Here is a 24392-nt window from a genome sequence, read left to right on the forward strand (position 1 = left end):
AATTTTACAGGGGGAAAATAATTTGGAAGACCTTTGCTTACATCTGCCTATCAAGGAAAACGTAGAGGCAGTTGTATCAACACTTATACATGCGTTTAAAGCATATGAGCAGCCCCCCACTTACCTCAATGGTCTTTGGATTAGAGCCATTATAATTGCCAACCATGATTCTCCATTAGATGCACTGCTTTTCTTTTAGGGGCATTTATGTGGGTGTTTGTATAAAAACACTGTCAAAAACTAAGAACACCAGTAAATATAAAATGGCAACATTCAGGTTCAAATGCAACGAACTAATTTATTTTTTTAACACTACATCCAACTGTTTTTCACCATTCACAGATGTCACTGGAACAACTTGAATACAAAAAATAGCCTAAGAACAATAAACTGCGCAGATCAGCTAATATTGATTGCTTTAAAAATACCCACTGTTAAACTAAATAATAGCCAAATCTCACTGCAGTAAATATGCCTTTATATGATTAAATGCTAATATAACAGAAATATGATAGCGTAGTGGAAAACATGAAAATGGTGAAAATTAAGTTGTTGGGTTTTGTGTGTGTGTGTGTGGTGTTTTGTTTGTTTTCCCCATTATATGAGTCTCCAAAGCAACACCCCAAAGAAGAAAACAAGCACTTCATATTAGCTGGCTACTTATCTACAGAGGCCCAAGCTGGGACTATCCCAATCTCTGTTACTTACTCTGCAAAGCGAACAGTGTTCCCGAGAAGGGCGGCTGGAGGACCCCTCACCACAGGCTCTGGCCCCCTTCGATGACCAGGTTGTGGCCCGTCATGTAGTCGGAGGCTTCAGAGGCCAAAAAGACGACGGCGGCCTGCAGGTCCGTCCCCCGAGCCAGCCTTCCTGCGGGGATGTCTGCCAGCCAGCGCCGCACCAGCGGCTGCAGGGCCTCGGAGCGGATGAGCGCCGTGTCCACGATGCCCCTGCAAAAAGCACACACGGCACAGGTTTATGGATGGGTCTGACTGAGAGGAAAGGCAGCACTCATGTGTTCGAGGTGTTAAAACAGAAGGAAGGCTATGGAGTGGCGCGAAGAAGAGCCGCAAGCTGCGCCTCCCCTGCATCGACTGAAGGTCATCATGCAAACTTCGGTAACACTTCTTACCTACTGTTTTTCACAACTGCTGGGCAAGCCTAGAGGATTTATTTTAAAATGAGAACACACACACTGTCCTCTTGCCTAATAATGTTACCCTCTAACTTTCAGGTTACTCATCATGATCTCCAATTTACATCTTCTTATAGAAAACAAGCATGGCATTGGAAACAGAAGTGCCTCGAGTCAGGTCTGTTGCTACTCTTGGGAACTGCCGTCCCTTTTCTGATTTCTCTTTTCGCAGCATAATGTTGCTTGGCATGTTTGTATACAGCCCAGAAACTGAAAACAGCCCGACTTTCCATACGTCAAAAAACAAAAGCCAGCACCTTTCCCAGTCCCAAACTCTTTCCACACAAAAAAGGAGAGACACAGCACAGAGCAATTCCCCTTAAACAAATACCCCGACAAAGCACAACGCATTTACCTGTCTTGCCTGCCTTACATTAATAAGTGACTACACCATTTATTAAAACTCTGCTAAGTTCATTTTCTCCAGGTGCCCTAAAAATGAGTGATGCTCTGGAAAGCACAATGCAGGGCGAGCATTTGGCTGGCTTTTATGACTTTAACTGCGACTGATTTGTCACACTCCTCCTTAACAACATATTTGTATTTTGTGAAATGTATAATTTTTTCAGCCCCTGAACAAATATATTTACATAACTGTGTCTAACGAGAAATTACATTTAACTTCTCAGAAATGACAATAACTAAAACCTGAACTGCCAATTCCACTTCATTAGTGTGGTAGAAATGCATTCCAAATGTTAATAAAAATTCCAACATGCTGATAAATTAGCGCTTCTAAGGAGCATGTGACACCTTGGTTAACATATTCAACCTCAATTATATTTCTCTTCAGCACCCTGTTATCTGGAACCTTTGCTGGCAATCAGAGGTGCTGTTTTTCAGCGGCCAATTTTCTAGATAATGTAGCTTATCAACACTGTGGGTAAACTTGCCAATGAAATCAGGCTGCACTGAACCACACACACGCTAATTGCATCTCTTTTTTATGCATATTTACAGACTGTCACTTCAAAGAAATCAGTGGCCCATTGAGGCAGCCAGTTAGCTGGAAGAATTGCCTCTTGCAAATGAAAATTAGCAAACAAGCTAGTGATAAATATGAAACGAACAAAGTATAAAAATACCCGTTTTGTTCTGAAACTTCATTGGCATCCCAATTTATACTTCCAAGGAAATAAATTTTTGACACACACTGGATTCTGGGTATGAGATTTACCTTTTGTTTTAAATGAAGTCTGAAATCTTCTATTTACTCTGTTACAAAGTGGAACTAATTCAGACTTTCCCCGAAATGTTTCTGTTTTCACTAATCGGGCAGGATTTAAATATGAGCTTTATTTTTTATTTTTATTTTTTATTATAATTGTCAATAAACACCAGAGCAGTTCAGAAACACCGAGCAACACGGCTTGGTTAAGCTCTGGCAGTGTAATAAAATCAAACACATTCCAGTATAGGGCTGCAGATAGTTCACTTATTTCCCCTAAGCACACTTCCAGGTCTCCCCCCTCGCTCACCCAAACTCCTCGAGTACTGCTTTTCTTCAGAGAGAAACATGCTTTCAGCAGCAGATGTGGAATATGTTGCACTCCTTTCCCTTACGTGCCTCTCTCTGTGCTTACAAAATCATCAGCATAATCATTCTGGCTTTACACTATCAGAGATCAGAACAAAATCCTTATGTTTTTATTATTTATATATATATATATATTTTAATTTATTAATATTTTTAAAAGGGGATGCAGATTGGGAAATATGATGCACATTTCTCCAGCACAACAGATTTCACTAAAAAGAGGGTATTTTTCAATGTTTGGGAAAACTATCCTTGGTCTCATTGTTGCAACCTGAAAATCACAGGATTGCACCTCTTGTTTGACCTTTCCTTACGTTGACTTCAAGCAGCAAAAATTTTGAAGTGTAACAAAACTTCATTACAAATTTTTGTTACATAAATGAGAAAAAATATAGCACAAAACTTAAAGTTGCAAACACACATACTGATGGCACTATAAATATTAGGCATGTCATTGATACTACACATCTTCTGGGAAAGCTTTGGTGCCAAGTTGGGCAATTTAATGTTGTCGAACCCTTTTAGGCAGATTTTAGTTGGCTTCTAACCAGTTCCAGCAAAGACAACTGCCAATGCATTAATTCCCTACCTCATCTCGTATGCAGTGCTGAGCCTATCAGTACTTTCTGTTGCATGTCAATGTAATATCAAACTGCTGGTTCCTTAACATTAGACATGAGCATCAATATTTCATTATTGATACACAGGACAATTTGAAACGTTAAGAAAAAAAAAAAAAAGAAAAAGAAACAATTGCCTAAAACATTTCCACTTCGAGAGACGCATTAGGAAAAATATCACTTACCAGATACTTAACTGGAATTGTTACGTGCGTTCAATCCCCAAATGAGAGCAAAAAAAGATTCCATCTGTGTGTAACTTGATTTCTTTCAGATGAGTTATTAATTTGAATGAGTTAAGTACACTCCACTTAATCAGGAAGTGTTTAATCAAGAGATCCACTTAATTGGGACATCTCCCAAGGAATTAGATTTAAGTCCAAAGATACTTACCAGCAAGGACTGCTGCTTAATGGGGATGGTAATGCTGCTTAATTGGGACGCCTTGAGGTGATGCTGGGGTGCTAGTTCTCCTGCCTTTCCTTCCCGTGATGGGGAGGACCCCAAACCCGGGGTGATCCTGCCCTACCTGCTTTCTGACCCCCGACTAAAAGCATTCAGCTCAGACAATGGCCACTGATTCAGCACGGTGGCTGCAAAATGAGGTGTTCCAACGCTCCATGTCAAAAACCAGAGGTCTTCAAAAGTCCTCTGCTCCATCACACCCAACTCATACAAAATGTCTGCAGGGACCAGGAAGGGGACTAAAGCACACACTGTGGGCAGCTGGGCACATGTCGCCTGTCGGTGCTGTAGAGCTCCCTTTTCACCCTTATGTCCACTCTGTGGCCCAGTCTCCACATCCCTTTTGATAAGTGTCCAGCACTTTTATTTTGCATGGCACCAGCTCTGCAACAGGCTACAAGCTAATTGCAGTAGATGGTGGCAGAAAGGCTGAGCACCATGATGCTCTGCCTGGAGCAATGGGCAATGTCAACCAAAGCATCTGAGGAGCCTCAGCCTCTTTCTCCTCATGGACTAGAGACTTGCCTGGCCAGCAAGAGAAGGCCAGATCTTCAATTTTATAAATGCTATAAATTATGCTAAGGACTCTGCCATAACATTTTATGCATTGATAACTTTTATGCATTGGTCTGCATAAGTTTTATGCACTCATTAAGAAATTCAGTTGATAAAAAGTGACCAGATAGGAAGAAGGAAAAAAGGCCAAAAGGTTTGCATGGTGAAATAATGTTTAAGGCCAGCCTGGAGTGTTTGGAGTTTCAGACAGAGGTATGCTGGGAATGCCTTAAAGCATTAAAGAAACTGAATGTAAGAAGAGCAAGGGACTTAAGGGCACACCTACTTATTTTACTTCTCCAGAGATTATCCGGGGTACTGTCATGCTTTCTGTCTACCACTTGTGCTCCTCGTAGCCCTCAAAAAGCTACACACTAAACTGGACATCTATGCTCAGAAAGACTTGTGCATTTGGGACATTTTTCAACCCAGCAAAGTACTCCAGTGGCCTCGACAGATGCACTGATGCATTGAGGCTGTTGCTGGGTGTCGAGTACAACGCTCAAGTGACCTGAAGATGCCGCCATGCCAGAGTCAGAGGCACAACAACAAGTCTGGTTGGGTCTGTGGGTCTGAGGATGGGTGCAAACCTGTGCTGAAACACAGGCTCTTTCCTCATATAGGCAGAAGCACCTGCAGATTTTGTGTTTGGTGAGGAGGATCTGAGCGATACAAACCATGCTGAATCATGACCCAGAGCTACCTGAGCAGCTGGACAGGAGGGGCACAACCAAAGCTTTGAAGTGATGGGAAGAAAACACTGCTGGGGTTTGAGAACATTTCAGTCCAGGTCCCAGCTGCATTGGAGAGAGCTGCTGTGTGCTGAGCAGGGGACCTTAACCACAGCAGAAACCTTTGTCCTTTGTGCGCTGTTCCTGGCTATTGCAATGCAAAGAAAAATCCCACTTCCTATTACAGGATTTTGACCTCAGAGTGGGAGTTTAAGACAGGTACAGGTGGTAAAAATGCAACCTCATTTTGGCTTAAAAAAGTAGAGAAAGAAAAGCGAGACTGTTTTTCCCCCATGCACTGACAACTGTCTCCAAAAACATAACTTCTTCAAATACAAGTGTAGGTTTCCAACTTACACAAAGCAATGAATTTTGATCATTTGGCGGATACTTTTTAAATTTATGTAAACCCCTTAAAAACGGGTAATTCCTCCTCTAAGAGCCTTCTCACTCATGATCACAGTGAATATGAAATACTATCCCATCTCTGTTGGTAAAGATTACCTGTGCATTTGCAGGCACGGTTTCTGCCAGGTCCTGCTGGGCTTCCCTAATTCTGTTCATCTCCCCTGGCTCCTAAAAGCCAGTGTAAATTCACCAGACCCAGTTGTGAGAACACTATTGCAGAGCTGTTAGCATTGGCATGGGGAAAATCCTATTATAAAGTAAGACACTGTTTAAAGAATCCATGGATCACATACAGTGAAGGCTAGAATCACTGCTATAATTAGTAATAAATAATCATAAGGAAGACAGCTAGCACAAGGAAGTGGAGAGCAAACCGACAGTAAAAACACAGGCACTTGCCATTGAGCTCTGTGATTTTTTTTTTTATTCCACTTTGTGGATTAAAATATGTAATTTGTTTTTCCTAATTTGACGTACATTATATCTTCATTATTACAATTTAACTCCTGGGTTAAAATCCTGCCCTTCTTACTTACTCTGATTGACTTCAATGGTCTACAGAATTTGACCGCTTCCAATTAGCGCCATCCACTTGGGTTTCTGCTTAGCGCTATCATGCACTGTTAATTGTTTAATAAAATGACTGTGTTGGGCATGTGTGTGAGAAACAGGGAGAGAAAAAGTGGCAAGAAAACTTTGCTCTGGGAATAAATACCATAAAATAAAACATGCAGCTTTAAGCCTCCAAAAGTGAGGAAAATATAATTTGTAATAAATATATATATATATATTTACAAAATTACACCTGGCCTCCTGTAACTGTCAGAGCTGAACGCTATCTCAATTACAGCACTACAATGTGGCTTTTAAAGTGCCTATATATTTGTCTCAAGTAAAAAGGGGAAAGAAGTATTGTCTATTAAGTGTCAAAAGCCTTTTCTTTAACCGCAGAAGGCTTGGACAGACTAAGGAAATATTTCATCTGGAAGAGAAACGCTAAAAACTACCCTTCACATTATTGGAAAACCTATTATCAAATGCTAAAACCTCTTCTTAAATCCCTGAGTATACACAGCAACAGAGCAGGCTTGGTTCTAAGTATTTAAACCTTTGTTAAGGAAAAGACAACATAAAAAGGGATGCAATCCACCTGCTAATTAGAAACTTTATTTTCCAAGATACTGCTCATTTGAGCTTTTTAGAACATTTCATTCTCTTTGTACTTTCAAAATGAGACTACATTTTACTTACGGGGAAATGCAGTTGACTTTTACTCCTCTGTCAATCCATTCAGTTCCTAACGTCTGTGTTAATTTTACGACCCCAGCTTTCGAGGCATTGTACGCCAACTGCTTCTGTGGGTGCGGAACTGGAAGGGAGTCAGAAATAGGAAAATATTTATTCTCCACAATTTAATACGTGCGGGGAAGTTTAAGCACTACACTACTTCCCTGCACTGAGATGAACTATTTGCTGTTTTCCCTGACACTAGGCAGGGAGCGACAACAATTTAGCCACACCAAAAAACCTCTAAATTTCTATTTAGCCACCTCGCATTTTTACCTCAGCAGCTGGGGTACTGGAAGAAATGGAGAAAAAAAGAAAAGAAGTAAAAAAAAAAAACAACACTTTAAATGTTCCCTATCTGGGCAAAGCTAAAAGCAAGATGTTAAACATACATATGCAAGTATTCGACTATTTACAAGAAAGATAAATAATCATATATAACAATACGTAACATTGCATTGTTATATTATAACGTAGCATATATAATATTTGTATATTATACACATAGGTACATTTCATGTAAAATAACCATACATTGTAATACTAATATAAAATAATGCAATATAATATAATAGGTATGCATAATCGATTTTATATAACATACTATATTATATATAGCTTCCTGGAACAAATTATTCTCCTTAATTTTTAAATTATCCATAGTCTGAAGCAAACACATCACAGTATCTAATCAGTGTTTGTGTGGATGTGAGCCCAGGTGCGTCCCAAAAATTCCAAACACCCACCACTTGCAAAATCTGAAGCTTTTGAAAATGTTTCAGAGATGTCACATGTCAGTCACAGAGGGAAAATGATCGGCTTGCTAATTACAATGTGCAGGCTTGCTAGTGCTGCGTGCTCGGGTGGCTCTGCCCCTCCGCGAGCTCTCACGCTTGCAGTGTTCCCAGGAAAGCTACTTAAGGGCAAATCCCTGGTGGGTGTAAAGTGCCTTAAACCCACCAGAGTCAACCCGAATCAGCCCGGTTGTTGGGATTTACACCCACACAATGTCTCTCTCTGGACTTTTCTCTGACCTGGGTGCAGGCACAATCTTTTTAAGCAAATTTGGTGCAAAAAACTGATCCATAATTAGCACCGTGCTGGAACCGGACACCAATAAGGCACTTCTTGGAGGGACAGTGGGGAAAAACCGGTGCTGAGCACCTGAAACCACAAAACAAGCAATTGTAGCATGGGGGGGTGGGTGGCACTGCACCCTGGGTGACAATGCCCCCATAAGGTATAGCAGTTGGCATTGGGTTGGTCCCAACCTGTGAAGTTAAACTGGTGTATCACTTCCAGACCACCACCGTCCGTGTTATCGCCATACATCCACAATTGCTCTTGCTGTCTGAAACTATTGTTTTCAAGTGTGTCAATTTGAAGGGTGTAAAGAAGACAGTACCAAACTGAGGCATCCCAGCTCTGAAAGGGTGGAGAGCCCTGCTGTACATTACTGAGCATGTGAATAAGCACCCGGGCCTTGAACATAGATATCTGTGAATAGATTTGAAGAACATACCAGATTGGGGCAACAATAAATATATATTATTATTTTCTGCATGTGCTGAAAGTTTGCTTCGAATTAGGCCTTTTTAGAATTACGCTGCAAAGAGCATTTCACACACTGGCCCCCTCTGCCAGCATTTACCCGGTACCGATTTTTTGTTCCACACCAAACAATTCCCATTTCTACCAGCAGAACCGTGTTGCACTCTGTGTGTGCCTGCTGCCCCACAGCTCCGTGGGGGCTCTCGAACAGGAGTGGAACCTAATTTCTTGATTAATTGCTGTGCATCAGCTCCAAGTTAGGTACAACTTTGGCAGTTAACCTCACAACCTCCCAATAGCAGTTCTTTGCTAAACTTTCCAAACACGTCTGTCTGTGATAAATCATTTGGTGTTTGCTAACAGGATAGGAGTTTTGGCACCTTCTTTGCACCTCCTGCCCACGTGGGCGAGAGCAGCACATTGCTGGGAGATACCAGAATCCGCTTTCTGACTCGGGGTGGCTGCTCAAGTCAGGGGTTTTAAGAGTTTCTTCATTTCAGTTCTTTTGTCTTTGTACAAATGGCTAAGGAAGGTAACCAAGAAGATGAAATATCCCCCTCTGGAGATTCTTGGCTCAGGTTATAAGAGCTCAAGTACCACCGCCTCGCTGAGCACCTGCACCTCCTCCTTCTCCCTTCCCCAACCTGCCCTTTTGGGTGCTCTCTTAAAGACCAGCAAATCTTCAACCCTCCAAACCCACGCAAAACAGCTTATGAGAAAGCCATTCCTCCAGCAGTGACACCAAAAAAATAAATCAATAAATAAATAAGTTTGTACGGCCTGTATGAAGGGAGGACGCTCACTTGTGTTTCACATGGAGGCGATGGGAGGAAAGCAGATAAAAATGCTGCAAACATCAGCTGCACTACATTTTAAACACCTGACACAATGTTTTTGCGACCTTGTTCGGTGCACAAGGCTTCTAGCCTGACCTTGAAGCAGCAGTGTAATGTTAATGAGAGGTGCACACAGAGAGAACAGACCACTTACTAAAGATACTCGCTGTAAAAATTAGAGAGCGTGGTTACACCTGTACAAATGGCAGAGCCGCAGCAGCCTCATCACTGCTGCTGAAGCATACGTCTGGAATAATTCCAGTCAAATACCAGAATCAAAATGCACATACGCAAAATGTATGCAGCCTATCTTCAATTAATTAAAACTGATTCTAAGCAGTGTATCTGGAAAAAATCACAAACAAGAACCTCCCTACCCTGCTAAGACTCTCCTTATTTTTCTCTATCTCTCAGGAAGGACTCAACCTACAAAAAAAAAAATATCCCCTAACTATTTCTAGAAACATTTCTTACTATGCCAGTTGGCCAACATACTTAAATAACCAACCAACCAACATATTTATTTAACATTCAGCAGATGGACATGATATGAACATCGTGGTTTTCAGTTGTAGTTTTATAACTACTAGATTTTTTCCATGCCAAGATTCAAACAGGTTCAGAAGGTAAACACATCCCTTCGTCTCTTAACTTCTGGCCTACCCATGTCCACACGCACTAACTTTCAGGGATAAGTAAATGGAATTTGCAAAGTCCCTTCCAGGCTACGCTCGGGGTTGTGCTCGGGGTTGTAAACTTCATAGGGGTATGAAGTTTAACTCTGCAATCTTTTCAAAACTACTTTTGTTTGGGAGGTTTTGTTACTCTACAAAGCTGGGGTGAAGTGATGGTGCCTGTGTTTAAGCATAAGTAAAACAGCTGCTACAGACACTTGAAAAAAAAATTAACAACAACATTATAAATGCATTTTTGAAGAAACATTTAAAGTTACTATGCAATAAACCGAACAGAATGTCACAGAATGTCAAACTGGGCACAGTAAAAATAAATGTTATTCCCAAGGAAAATAAAAAGACTGCATATTTATGTAACATTCAGCAGATGGACATGATATTAATACAGGGGTTTTCAGTTGTACTTTTATAGCTACTAGATTTTCTTGCCTAACTTGGCAGCCCAAGGCACCATTTGATTTTTGGATTTGGACAATACTGCAACAGATGTCCAGACCAATAAAATAAATTCCTAAAGGGCTATGCTTAATTTGTGTAATTGATCAATTTTTGTTACATGGGCCTCAGTTCACCAGCATGTAACTGCCGTCCAGATTAGCTCAGCAGTAGGGATTTCATTCCATATGTTACAATGGTTTATTGGCGCTTTTGACGACACTGCTGATTCAGCAGCGTCGGTGGAGACACCTGTTGGCAACAATAATGAAATATAACCGCAGGTACCAGGGTGAAGAGCAGCACAAAAATTTTTGGGTGGCTTGTAAACAACGCTGGGGCACTGATTCCCACACTCAAAAGCGTTTTCTCAAAATTACTGGGGAGGGCATCAGCACCTCTCCCATGCCATCAGTGCATCAGGCTCAGAGATGACTCCGCCTCTTCTATAAAAAGTAATAAGTGCTCTAAAACATAGAGGACAGATAAATGTTGAAAAATGATATCAATAAAAATTTTGTAGTACATTTCCTCTAATACAAAATGTCAGTGATTTACTCCTTCCCAATACAGGTTTAATTGATTCAAATAGCATCGGTAGTAATTAAAATATGGATTCTGAAGCACAACTGTTAGCTCTCATCACTCACCTATTAAACTTGCCATAGATGCTGTGTTAATTATCTTCCCATATCCTTGATTCAGCATAATGCGGCCTGCAGCCTGTGACAGAAATTAAAGGAAAGACCAGTGACCCTTTTTGTGATTGTGCTAATAATGACATGATAATAAATTAGTCTTCACTTTTCAGAAGAGTTTATGTGCTAACACTTTTTTTTAAGCACTTGATATAAAAAATTGGTATAAAAATGGCTGATGCAGGAAAAATCCCCTTGCCATTTCAGACCCTCCTTGCTTTTGCAATATTTTTTAAAAATCACTGATGTTGGGAACGGCCCCCCAAAGCCTTCTGCTTTTCAGGAAATGTCAAATAATCACCCTCCAAAAATGCCTGAGCTTGGACAGCTAGTAAATTACCAGCTGCTTTTGAAAATATTGACCGAAGTCTTTAATTGACATAAAACCAATCTTTCAGTAACCCCATGGAAATTAGGATCAATTTTATTGTGATAATTAGTAAAAATAAAAATACATATTTTTTAAAAAATGGTACTTGTTAAAGTAAATATTATGAAAATCATTGCCCACTTGCAAAACAAACCTGAACAGCATTTCATACTCACCTGGCAGCACAAAAATAACCCTCGTAAATTAACATTAAAAGTTTTGTCCCATTCTTCTAGTGAAGTGTCTTCACTTGCAGAGTTCATGTTGATTCCAGCATTGTTGCATGCAATGTCAACTGTGCCCCATCGAGCCACAATCACATCAACAATCCTTTGCACATCCTTGGGTTTGCTTACATCTGCTGCAAGGGCAATGCTTTTAATCCCTGAATTAAAATAAGGGTGATGAAGTCAGTGTGGGAATTCAACAAAAAAAGAATATATTTTTGATTATTTATTAATTCATGTAGATATGCATGTGTAATATATATATATACATATCATATATATGTGCCGCCTTAATTCACTGCTCCACAAACTGGAGCAAATTGTGTGTTATTGCAATATATATATATATATATTTATTTTTTTTTTAAGTTGCTAACTAGTGCGAGGTTTGCTTGTTGGTAGCTCACATAAAACCGAGGTGTGAAAGCAGAGTTTGACACTCCAGCAGGACGAAGCTTTGAACACTGCACCATCTTCTGTCCAAACACTCAACTGCAGCTTCCCAGAGCGTGAGCAATTCCAGCGGTTCGCGGGTGCTGGGGACTGTAAAGAGCATCGCTCACTGATGGCTGGCAACAGCTCCAAAACAAGAAAAGCAAAGTATTCCTTCATTTGCTCAAATGCAGATTTTTTTTTATGCCAGACATCAGGTACTACAGGAAGCAAACTAATTTTTCCCCAAAGTGCTCTCTAGATGAAGTACAAAACCAAGCCAGTTTTAGGCAGGAGCTCACTGGGAATACCTGCAGGTGCATGGGTATGGTGGTCACGGTGCCTGGCCTTATTTGCTGCAAATCGCACTGCCAGAGTAACACAAACATTCGAAAGTGAAAAGATTTACTGGATCAGAACTATGCAAAAGTTGTGCTTTTTTTTTCCTAGAAGAATACAGATATTGACTATTGTTCCGGTGCTGACTTGTAATTAGCTTCATTTAATTTAATATCAAAATCAGCTTTAAATGCCCTTATTAATAAGCAAAACACAGTGTACCAAGGCACCTGAAGCCAGTGGGATTATTCCCAACCTGAAAGTCAAACAAGGCTACACCTGTAAGCCCTATGGTGAACTTTACAGGGAGGGAGCAGCCGCTAGGGCTGGATGTTGGGTGAGCAGTCGGCAAGCAAACAGAGCACGGGCAGGAAGTTATAGCTGCTACTGCTATGTTCTCCACTGGACTGGAGAAAGGTTGTATGCTACAAGCAGGTCTCCCTAGAAAGGGAAAGAAAAAGAGGGATTTTTACTGCAGAGGGGAAGGGCTGGCTCACCATATGCAGTGCTGATTGTGACCATTTGATCGATACCATACCCATAGCCCAGCCTCTGAGCTGTATCTAAACTCCCAGGTGACACTTCACCTGGTACTGACCTTGTGAGTACACTCAGAAACCTGTTTCCAGAGGACTATGGATGCTGCTGCACCATCCACCTGCACAGCTAGGGTGGAAGTGGATGCACCTCCTCAAAAAACACCCTTAAACCTTTCCTAGGAGAACAGAAGGCTCCCAAATGAAGTCTTGAGATGGAGACTTTTGGAAAAGCAAGGCAAAACAATAAAAGCCCAGTGATGATCTCCCCTCGCTTTCCATGGAGGAGAAAAGGGCAGACCCACAAGGCAGCCCCCTATGAAAATGAATGCATGTTCTGCCGCAAAACAAGCCCTCTTGTTTTATCACAGGATTTATGCTAAATATGCGGAAAGAATAAGAATAGCCAGACAGCCCCCATTGCTCCTTCTAATTGTTGTTGAGACATGCAACACACTTGGAGCTGCTGCAATCTTTCTTATTCAATTTACAGACAAAATGGGTGCAAGCGTGTAACTAATGGTAACAGAATGAGGCTCTTCACCTGCCCTCCAACTCTCACCCGATTTATGGCGTCATCGTATATGATAGTTCATAAAAACAGGACAAAAGGTGCCATGTGTGAGTGTCTAGAGAAGAAGCAGTGAAGGCACGCTCACTTCAAAACAGAGTCCCACACTTGACCTTAATCAATTCAGCTGGTATCTCTGCACTCTGAGAGAGGGAAAATAAGTCCCTTTCTCTCCACTGTCCCCCCAGGCCATCTGTTAAAATAAATTAATTAATTATATAAACTATGGGAAAATAGTTTTAAATTTGTAGAACTAATCAGAAGTAAGAAACGCAAGGCAGGACCCTGCTGCTACATGCATGACAGTACCCATGTACCTCTTCAGGCTTCAGTTTGGTTTTGTGATGCTGCTGGAGGTAGTGCTGGCATGAAAGGGGCAGGAGAGGCGCCCCATGGGTCAGTGCTGGAGAGGCACCAATGTGCCGAATCTCTCTGAGCTGCCCCTCTGTAGGTGATGTGCATGCAGCCCCATTGCCATGGGGCTCCGTCTGTGGTCTCTCAGTATAAATGGAAGTAAAACATTGCATATATACAAGAAGATCAGAAGCGACATTGTGGGCAAGGCATTTGCATAGTTTACAGTGAAAATGCACATTTTAAAAATCCCATCAGACTAATTCTTCCCTTAAGGTAGAGGCAGTCATTCCCCCTGAAGACAGATGGGTATGTAGTGGAAGGTAACCCTTAGGATTTTTTGGTTACGTTTCATCATTTTTGGTTCTTCTGTCAAGATCCATTAGCAACTGTTGAAAAAGGTATTCACTCAGGATGTAAAAACAAAGACCCCTGTAGCCAAGGGAGATAATCCCGAGCTGTCTAACAAAGCTAAAACTGAGATCACAGGGTTTCTGATGTTTAAAACCCATCATGAAGTGATGGCACCTTCCCAGAAGACAGCAAAGGGCTCCTTGGTATAAGAAGCAAAGTGGGTTTAAGAAAACTAAGTAAAATGTTTTGAAGAAGTATCTGTATGGGAATGACTTGGGGTACTGTGTTTCCACCTTGGAGTAAGAGATCCACAACCAGAGAGGGGGGAGAAAAATCACAGCTCCTTTGTGCTTATTATAGGAGGAAAAATATGTATTAATACTACAACGATTGCTTTAATTTACTCGTGAATTTTCTGAGAGTAAAGCTAGCTGAACCTTTTTGTCAAAATTTATTTCCAACAGAGTATGTTACTTCTTTGAAGCCAAAATGTTTCATGGAAACATATTGATTTCAACAGAAGTTTTCAAGGGAAAGCTTTGAGGTCCAGGCTAGACTCTCTAGTTACCTCTGGAGAGAAAGAGATTGAAAATCTGACCTTTTCAGATCCTTTCCAAAAACGGGCATTTGGATATAATTCCCTTTCACAAAAGCATTACAAAGTTTGGGTTTTCTTCCAACAAGGAAAGACAGTAAATTTGAAACCTCAAAAAATGTCATGAGATGGAATAGATGTGCCCTGAGCAGCTGCACTGGTCAAGTCGACAAAATATTTGACCTCGAAGGATAAAGACGTGTAAAGACTGAGAAGTGAGATTTTCTTTACTTTAGACTGCAATAATATTTGCAATGCCTCATGACCCCTCTGACTGCATTTTGTAACCCTACCACCACTGCTGCCTTCTCTGGGCGTGCAACCCACCAGCGAAGGAGCAGAGAGATAGGACAGCCATTGAAGGATGGATGATCAAACTCCTACTGAAAACACCCTGGAGAAAAGTTAAGTTCATTTTCAAACAGACCACTGGCTTCCAAATTCTCATGGCTCTATCAAGTATCCCATTTCTTTCTGAATAGCTCTACTTGATATGCAGGATCTAACTGTAAAAAAATATCCAAAAGGCAAGTTAAGTTGTAAGGCACAGCTATTGTGTGCCAAGACCATATGGCTTCAGTGCATAAGAAAATGAAAAGCTTCAGGGAAGGAGGTACCGGATGACTCAAGAATTTGTAATAGGAGCTGGAGACTCTCTATTCTGGGTCATTATTAGGGATCAGACCAGCAATCAGAGCTTTAACCACTGCACTGATACTCAGTGTAACGTGTCTTTTGCTTACCAGAGCTGGCAGTGTACAGACTGGGACTTTTTGTTTAAAAGGTTCTCTGAGAGGCTCAGGATGGTACAAAACCAGGAATGAACCATTCCTTGCCCCTTCCCCAGGAAGCTGTTAGAGGCAGAACGATGGAAATACAGATGAAATACACTTGCAGGGGCTGGTTCTGCTGGAAAACATGGTTTCTGATGGTGCAAACACACTTTGCACAAATATGTTTCCATTTATGAGTGTTTCCATTTATGAGAGAAGTTTTACATTGGCTAAAGCAGAGTGGAGACTGCAGGTTTCAGCGGGCAGATCATCCGGTGGTGATCAATCCCTTCCTGAAACCAGGGTGGACACAAATTCTGGTGTCTGCATCCATATGGGACTATGAACATTTCCTCGGTACAGCTCCATCCTTAGAGGCAATGAAGTACTGAACTTTGAAGAAGGGTTGGCTGTAATATCACAAAAGGAATTATAAAATGAGTAACACTTCCTTTCTTTTCTCATTAAAATTATACTTCCAGTTTTCTTTCTCCTCTTTACAATTGCAGTTTAGCATGACTCTAGGGGGAAATTCAATTTTACGTTACTTTTTGTGTTTTTACTGCTAAAATAGAAGTGGCTTGCAGAGGATTTTACCTCTTATTTGGGATTTTAGTTATTATGTCTACTAGTATTTTGTTCCTATATCTGACCCCATATGCATGTTTGAAAGAACCGTGGACGGAGGTTTTCAAAAAGGACTGCCTCAATTTGAGGGCACACTAAGAGGCTTATGCTGCCAGTAACTTTATCCTGTTCTTCCACGGTGGTTAGGCTCATGCTTACCTTTGAGGCTGAGCTCATGTGCCACTGCTTCTGCCTTCTCAAGGACCAGGTCCACAACAGCTACTTTGGCACCAGCTTCGCCCAGCGCGTGAGCAAAGGCTCTCCCAATTCCCTGCCCTCCGCCGGTGACGTAGGCCACCTTGTCATCCAGACGCAGCCGGTCAAGGATGCGGCGCTTGTTATAACCCCAGAAGATGTCATCCCTCAACACTTCTTTCTAAAACAAAGACACACACATTTCACAGCAAGGTGCAAAGCTCAGTAGCAGAACAGCTGTGACAGGCTCTGCCTGCGAGGATGAGGTGGGAGCATGCACAGGGATCCATGTCTTCTTGACCCATTATTTAATGCAAAAACCTAACTAATTCAAGCCAAAACACGTCCTTATCCCCACTGATATTAGTCTGAACAGGAGCACTAAGGTGCTAGGCAATGGAGCAGGAGGGCTAGGGTCTGGGGAGATGCACCAACCACTCCATGTACACAAGAGTAGGGCACAGTACTTCCTGACCTGGCTTCCCATGGGAGATGGGTGAGGTACGACCTCTCAGAAGATAACCGGTTAAGTCTTCCAGCTATTTCACCCCCAGAGCCAAATCCTGCCCTCAGATTCAGCTGCCTCTAGGATGAAGGAGGCTAAGACAAGTTTCCAAAGGCAGGATTTGGCTCAAGTGGAGTGCAGTCAAAATATCTTCACAAGGCTGGTGCGCAAATAAAGATATCAGCCAATAACTTAAACCAAGCTGTCATCTGATCAGCTGCCATACATCATTTCCCCCTGACTGGAATTAAAATGGAAAATACAAGATGTTTAAAATATTGGATTTGAAATGCCAGGAATTACCAGTGGATGTAGATTTGGGAGCACTCAAACTGCAAAATAATCAAGACGTTTGAGTCTGGCTTTGCAGAACTGGGCCGTTACAATTCCAGGTGGGAATTTCGTTATAGCTGGATGATGCCCACTACATACAATGCAGCTCCTACAGAAAAGATAAAATCACCATCTTTTCTACAGGAGAGGCTAAATCTAAGGCCATGAAAATAGAGCATGGGAGGGCATCATGTGCTGCCTTTGGACAAAAAAGCTACTTCAAAAACACCACGTTGCCTTGTGGTGGCCCCAGCTGCATCTGCCCACACTCTCCTGCAATAGGAAGGACTGGAGAGCAGCGGGCACAGACACCAGGCAAGCAGCACACGTGGTTAGCACAGCATCAGTGTGGCTGCCCCAACAGACTTTGCTAGGAATAGGTGTTTCATAGCTTTAGTGTAGCCCTGCACTAGTGCAGCTCACCCCTGTCACGCCCTAAGCTGGTAACTCCATGCTGCACGGCACCAAAGGCATGCAGAGCATGAGTTTGGGCCCTCACCACCAAAACCTGAACATGGTTTTCTACTTCATTGTCATCTGCAGAGCCAAATTTTTTTCCCAGAGATATTCACAGAAAGAAAATACACACCTTTGTTTCAATCACTGCATCTGGAGGTGCAGGGCTCCTTCGAATGATGCTCAGTCCATTTTGCACAGGTAAAATTATCTGCAAACATAATGCATACACACAGTTCTCAACTGCTTTGAACTTCACCCAAATTCCACTGCTGTTAAGGAGAGACCTTCCTTCCTCAGGCCACGGTAGTTTTTCTCCTGCTCTATTCTTTAGCTGAAATTCCTTCCAACCCAAATATGTCAGGCATCCATATTTGCTCACATTCTTCTTCCAAATTCCTGGCTTCCACAAATGCCAGGAAAAAAATGCAATTTTGTCTCTCCATTTTCTAAATCAGTGCCAGCTGCTGAGGTTTCTGGGTTTCCACTGCCTAGCTGATGCTGTCAGGCAGATATTCTAGTCTCATTCTTGGAGCTCAGCAAACCATAACAGCTACACTGTGGTGTTCCTTAGCACTCTCTGGAACATCTTTCCTGCACCTCTAGGTGAATTTCAGTGAGTTTTGTCACCTGCCTCTTGATACCATCATCACACTTCAGTGAAAGATTCACTCAGTGCTGGAGGTTCAATGCCAATGTCAAACCATTAAAATATTAGATACGGAAACAATGGGCTATTTACATGCATTAAATAGCTGACGGTAATATTCAGGGCATGGAAAGTCATTGTCAGTCTTTCCCTCTTCCAAAAAAAAAAAAAAAGAAAAGTTGTTGCTCTTGGTACTGACAGCTGTGTTGAGGATAGAGTAAATGGAGGAGCACAGGAGGTGCCTCTAGAGGCTGTCTGACCTGCAGATGGACAAGGACCTCGAGCCTATGAGGCACATAGCAAAATCCCCTGGGCACGAGCCCCAAGCCCCTGTGCCACATCCTAAGAGGGCAGTGGCAGACCTCAACTGTCCCAGTGTGGGACTGATCCAGTGGCACAGGCAGGCAGAGATCCGGCCATCCTCGCTGGCTCCCTCCCAGCCACAGCAGGCCCTCTGGCAGCCCAACACAGCTGAGACACGAGAGCAAGCTTTGCAGGCAAAGCCTTGTCTAGTTGTCTGGTTTCATCTTGAAAACCACAGCATATTGTTTATGCATCCGACTACAAGAACTCTGTCTCCTGCTGGAGTAGGACTTTGTTGACTCTTGTTGTGCTGGTGGTGCCCTACAGCCCCCAAAGGCTTTACAGCAGTGGCAGTTCCTCGGTTGTGCCGTAGAGCTGATTATTCACACCTAAGTGCTCCACTTTTATCTCGCCTTTAACACCGTTGATGATGTAGACAGAGAGTAGGGACCTTTGCTGAACATAGAAGCTCACATAGAGAGATCAAGTAAGGTGAATTATAATAAAACTTGAGTTCTTTTTAGGTCCCTTGGATAACAGCACCAACAAAAGAAACATTTTGAAGAGCACGTTGCAAAACCCACAGATACGGTAACACAGGTACCTTAACCAATTGCATTGCACTAACCTGCTCAACACGAGGATCTGAATTAATCACTGTATTTAATTTTCTGACAGCTAGTACATTTTCCTCAGATATGTTCTCCAGGTAGACTTGTCCTTTCATGAGTGTATTCTCTACACAGATCACTCCATCCATTCTCAGCAAGTGGTTATCCATGACAAAGCTGTAGTAGTTAACAGCACTCCTTTGATCAGCATCAATAAAGACCATATCAAAGTGCTCATCCTCAGCATGTAATGCCTGGGAAAAAATGATATTGGAGAAAACACTAATTATTTACCTGCAGTTTGAAAGCCCTGCCATTAAGATGTCCTTTATATAAGAACTCAAATCAGACGAACCCTGCTCTTTTAAAATAACATAGCTAGAATTACTTCTGGAGATGTTGAGAGTTTTCCATGCTTCGCAAACAATTCTTCAGCAACCCTGGTGCCCAAACCTCTGAACCTCTCAAAGACAATCGGGATACAAAAGAGGACTGCTCATCACAGCCTGTGGTGCTGGGAGGCACAGCAGAAACACCTGCACATCCAGAGTCAAAGGGGATCGAACCATCAAGGCAAGGGAGAGGACTTGCATCAAACCCTGCGGCAGCCGAACTGCTGCAATGAGCTCTCTCTTCTCACAGGGGTAACTATCGACAAACCGAAGCGTGGCAACTGTAACAGCCTTTGGGGAAACGAGGCAGAAGGCTGATCCTGGGAATTGCAGACTGGCAAGTCCCACTTCAGTAGCAGGCGAATGGTTGAAATCCCAATTAATAACAGAATTATAAAGCACATAAAAGAATGGGTCACGATAGAGATAAAGCAGCACAGCTCCTGTGAAGGAAAATTATGTTTCTTTAATCTAAAAAAATGCTTTGGATGGCTCAGCAACAGTGGATAAAAGAGAACTGGCTGCTATCATCTAATTGGATTTTCAGAAATGTGGCACACCTTCCCTCCAAGCAGGCTGCTGATGATAATGTATAAAAAGTGTTGATGGATGACCAGATGGGAGCCTTTACAGCCTTCTCCTGTGGCAGTTAATGCACTCGCTGCCCAAGAGGCTGCTATGGAATATTTCAGATTCCATCTGGGACTATTTAACTGCATCTGTGTGCGTTGCAATGAAACAACGGCTCATCCACCTATCTCAGGCAAGCATAAATGCTTTCAAGTCTTGGCATTTCAAGTGAAAAGAGAAACAATTATGTTTTCCAGAACTCACTGTTTCTACCACAACTTTTAACAGCACTTCTTGCGTCCAGATTTCCCTTTTGTGTTTGGAGACATTGTGCACAATGAGTGATGAGCGATCCCCTGAGATGTACGAGAGAAAGCATCAATAACAAATGGCAACGGAATATATGAAAAACTAATTTGCTTTCAGGAGTGAGGCTGATGGCTCCCAAACAGAGATTTCAGGAGCCTTTCTGAAGCAGAGAGCACATCATTCAGACGAGGAAATAGCAGGAATTGGATCAGTCAAGCTGTGAGTTATTCTATTGTGCAAACTGGTGTCATTGTGGGCTTGCTGGTGGTTAAGAAATTAAGCCTGCCTGAGATCCTGGATAGACACGCTTAACTGCAGATGCTTGATAGCACAGAAGCTCTGCCAAAAGCATTCATGAGTCCATATTTAGGACATTTTTTGCTACAACAGTATGTTGAAAGAATGCCTTAAGGCCATATATACGCTGGTTTATAATAAATGTAGCAAAAGCTGGGACACCTGATTTCCTAGGATTCATCTTTTCATCTCATGACTGGTAAGAATATTTTGCCCTTGTTCCCTCTTGGGCTGTGCTGGCAGAAAGCAGCAGGAACATTTTTGCTGCTGGGGAAGAGCATCTTATACCAAGTTGCTGCAATTCACCCAGTCTGCCCCATGTAGCTACTTCAGGAAGGGTCAGAAGATGGATGCGAGGAGGAGGAGTCCGTCAGGAAGAGAGATTAGAGGTCTCGTTCTCCAGAGAGAAGAGCCAAAGCCAAAGCCAAGCAATTACCATGACTTATCACTACTTTCTGACTTGTAACCTTCCTGGGCGGAGGAGATAGGGGGCAGATATTCAGAAGCAGATGTGGCCATCTCCGAACATATGTTACTGCTGCTCTGTGGTATGGCTCCCTAATGAAAAAGAATCTCGCTTTTATGCATCAACTTCATTAGGTCCATATGGAGTTGTGCAGCTCTTTGGATATTATTAGTTGGACTTCTCGTTTCAGCCCTCTTTCCGTACCATCTACCTGCTGACAGCTTATCTCCTTCTTATCTAACTTCTAATCTAATCTAATCTAATACAGAGAACCACCTTTCAGCTTCCCAGCTTTCAGCCCAGGAGGGTGCCTGTGCTCTGCGTGCACCCAGCACGAGCCTGTGCTGTCCTTGCACTGCCCGTGTGTGCAAGGGCACCGTCTGGAAGGTGTTTCTCTTTGGCCAGTCCATCAAGTAAGGAATGGCCAGCCACGAGGGTCACTTGGGCACCTTTCATTGCTCTGTCAAGCCCTTTGAAGGCTCCTACCCTGCTTACTTCCCTTGTGCTTTGCAGAGCTTCACAAGACATTGCTAGGAGCTGTGATAGTCTGGCGGTGGGATTTAGGTGTCTAATTGTAGGCAAATAGGTCTATTTTAGCTCCCCACAGATCCTACTTCATATTCCCCAACTGCGTATAGAAAAGTCAGATGTCTTAGGGGTAGCTGAAGCAGTACTAGGCACCTATAAGGAATGCCTGAATCACTCCCTTGGAGTCCATACTGCCATCATTCGAGCTTCATGTTTCCACAGGAGGCATGCCTCATTGCCTGCACCCTCTGCTGCACCAAGGAAAAGAGTGAAAAAAGGGAAGAAGCCGCCCTACCGACAGCTCTGGCTGCAGAGCTCAGTGCTGGAAATACCAGCAGAGATGATCAGAGAGCAGGAGAGCTCGCTGCCATCCCTCTGAAAAATGGATGAGGGGGTTTACGAGGGACTGCCCACCCTCTTCTTCCCCGTGTGACTGAGCAGACTGGGCCTGGCCCTACCTGGGACCTCACAGCACGTTAGAGATGCCTGTCCTTTGCTAGGAGAGAGGCAGAGCCCAAAGGTCTCCAACTGTGAGGAAAACTGAGATCCAGAAGGAAATAATCTGCTTGCAAAATATCCTGCTGAAACTAATTTCCTGAATGTTTACAGTGCAATCCCTGCTCCTTGCTACAGAGGCATCATAGGCAGTAACAGATGGCAATGAGAAGTTCTTAACGCAGAGCAAACTTGGCTAAAATTAATGCTTTTGCTTGCAGTGAGTCATTAACATCCTTTTTGGTTGGAGAAAAAACAACATCAACAACAAAACAACCTTGTAGCACTGCATTGCATGGCAGAGATGTCCCAAAAGCAAGCACGAGGAGCACACAGCAACACTGCTGATAGTTACAGCAAAAGACCAGGGAGAGGACATCCTGAATAAAAACATGAATGAATCTTCTGCCAGAGCTCAAAGAAAACCTGATTGCAGTCCTGATCAGAGGCAACACTCTCTCATAAGGCATATACAAACTCAATCAGAAAAAAAAAAAAAACTGTCCAGTTTCTTTGAAATGGATCATACAGTCAGCGTATTTGTAATAAAGATGTACTCAAAACTTATTACCTTCCCTATGCCTTGTTCTTGACCTAAATGTAATAGCAATCCATCCTTAGGGTACACAGAATACATGAAAAAGTACAGCTTCCTTTTAAAACACCATTAGAATATTTTACTGTATGTGGACATACACTCTTGTTACTCCTAAACGCTATTCTATTGAGTACAGTTTATATTCACCGGCAAAGCTAAATCTCTAGGGAAGCTAGAGAGGGAATGCAATTTCTAGTAATAACAGCTCACAACAGTGAATACTATCCACTTATCCCCACAATTTCCAGCTATTTTGGACTCCTTTCTGAATTAACCTTTCATATCAAAAGGAGCAATTCTGCACACTAGAGACTCCGACACAATTTCATGCATAATTTATTCACTCAGTTCAACATTAAACGCAGAGTCCTTGACTTTGTCAAGGTGGATTCTGTTGGCAGACTTCACAAGCAGCAAAACAGGAGAAATGAGATCTGCAGCTCAACCTCTTCACCTATTCTGTCTGGTGAAAGGAGGGAAGAAAGAAAAAAGAAACCCCCAGCATGCTTACACAATGACCCGCAATCAGCAGAATCCGCTGCAAACACAGTGTTATTTTTTGCGTTGTGTTTTTGATTTTAAAATGGAAGGATCGAAATCACGGATGGGAATAATTTCCTGGTAGTTTACATTCCCTGTGGTCTCAGGCCTGCATCCATTGTTCAAAGTCCTCTGGGAATTAGAGGAAGCACTTGGTGCAGGATCAGGCCTGTTGCTAACAGCCGATGCAGGGCAAGGCGTGTTACTCAGGCACAGCACAACAGACTTCAGATTTAAGGAGCTTGTTTGGAAAGGATTTTAAACGCTGTGGCCCAGCACACGTTCAAAAGGTAGCTAATGCCCCCTGAAAGCACCTGTATCAGAGTCTGGACCCAAGGAGAGGCTCCCCTCAACTCCATATTTCAAAAGATGATGTCAAGATTACTGTGGTCTTTGGGCACAGAGACATGTGCCATGGAGTGCGTGAGCTACATCCTTTGGCAGGGACCTCTCTTAGCTTGTGCAATGCCTCCCCCACACTCAGGAAAGGTTTTTTTTTTCCATCATGTCCCTAGGTACCAAACGAACCCCACTCTGTATCTGAGCTCTGCAGCTCCTCTCTGGTATTTGGCTTCCTTTGGCTGCCCAAAATCCCAGATGTTTTGCAGCTGGCTCTGATCTGGGACAAGAGACAGGGAAATTGGCCAGCCCTGCACATTAATGCAGAGGAGCTGTGAGAGGCTTCAGAAACCCTGGTCAGGGTGCACCTGTGGCCTGCTCGCACTGCTCTCCCCTAACTCACAGCCCTGAAGATCCACAGTGGTGGGTGGAGGAGCCAGAGCCACAGGGGTGCCACAATGACCCCACTGCCTGAGGCACATTTTTGTGCCTTAAAATCACCGGTGTGACAAGGCAAATACTCTGCTCCCAGGAGCCTGCGCTGTTGCAAAGATTTGAGGAGAAGCAGAAAATCTCACCGTGCTCTTCAGCAGCCCTTACCCATCTCTGCTCTAC

At 42.7% G+C, this 24392-nt stretch overlaps 1 protein-coding gene across 3 annotated transcripts in view; it reads right to left on the minus strand.

Moving 5' to 3' along the window:
- Window positions 1–278: 278 nt before the first annotated feature.
- The window catches only part of LOC118248298 (uncharacterized), a 41705-nt gene continuing 17591 nt past the window's right edge, over window positions 279–24392 (minus strand). For all 3 annotated transcript variants that reach the window (XM_035547089.1, XM_035547088.1, XM_035547090.2), the window contains exons 5-11: window positions 19261–19497; window positions 17814–17891; window positions 16351–16567; window positions 11560–11768; window positions 10966–11038; window positions 6763–6880; window positions 279–950 (exon numbers count right to left, since the gene is read on the minus strand). In XM_035547089.1, the coding sequence (XP_035402982.1) occupies window positions 755–950; window positions 6763–6880; window positions 10966–11038; window positions 11560–11768; window positions 16351–16567; window positions 17814–17891; window positions 19261–19497 (1128 nt within the window). In that variant the 3' untranslated portion in view covers window positions 279–754. The remainder of the gene's footprint in view (window positions 951–6762; window positions 6881–10965; window positions 11039–11559; window positions 11769–16350; window positions 16568–17813; window positions 17892–19260; window positions 19498–24392) is intronic.

Source organism: Cygnus atratus, chromosome 10 (genome assembly GCF_013377495.2).
Source record: "Cygnus atratus isolate AKBS03 ecotype Queensland, Australia chromosome 10, CAtr_DNAZoo_HiC_assembly, whole genome shotgun sequence".
NCBI lineage: Eukaryota > Metazoa > Chordata > Aves > Anseriformes > Anatidae > Cygnus > Cygnus atratus.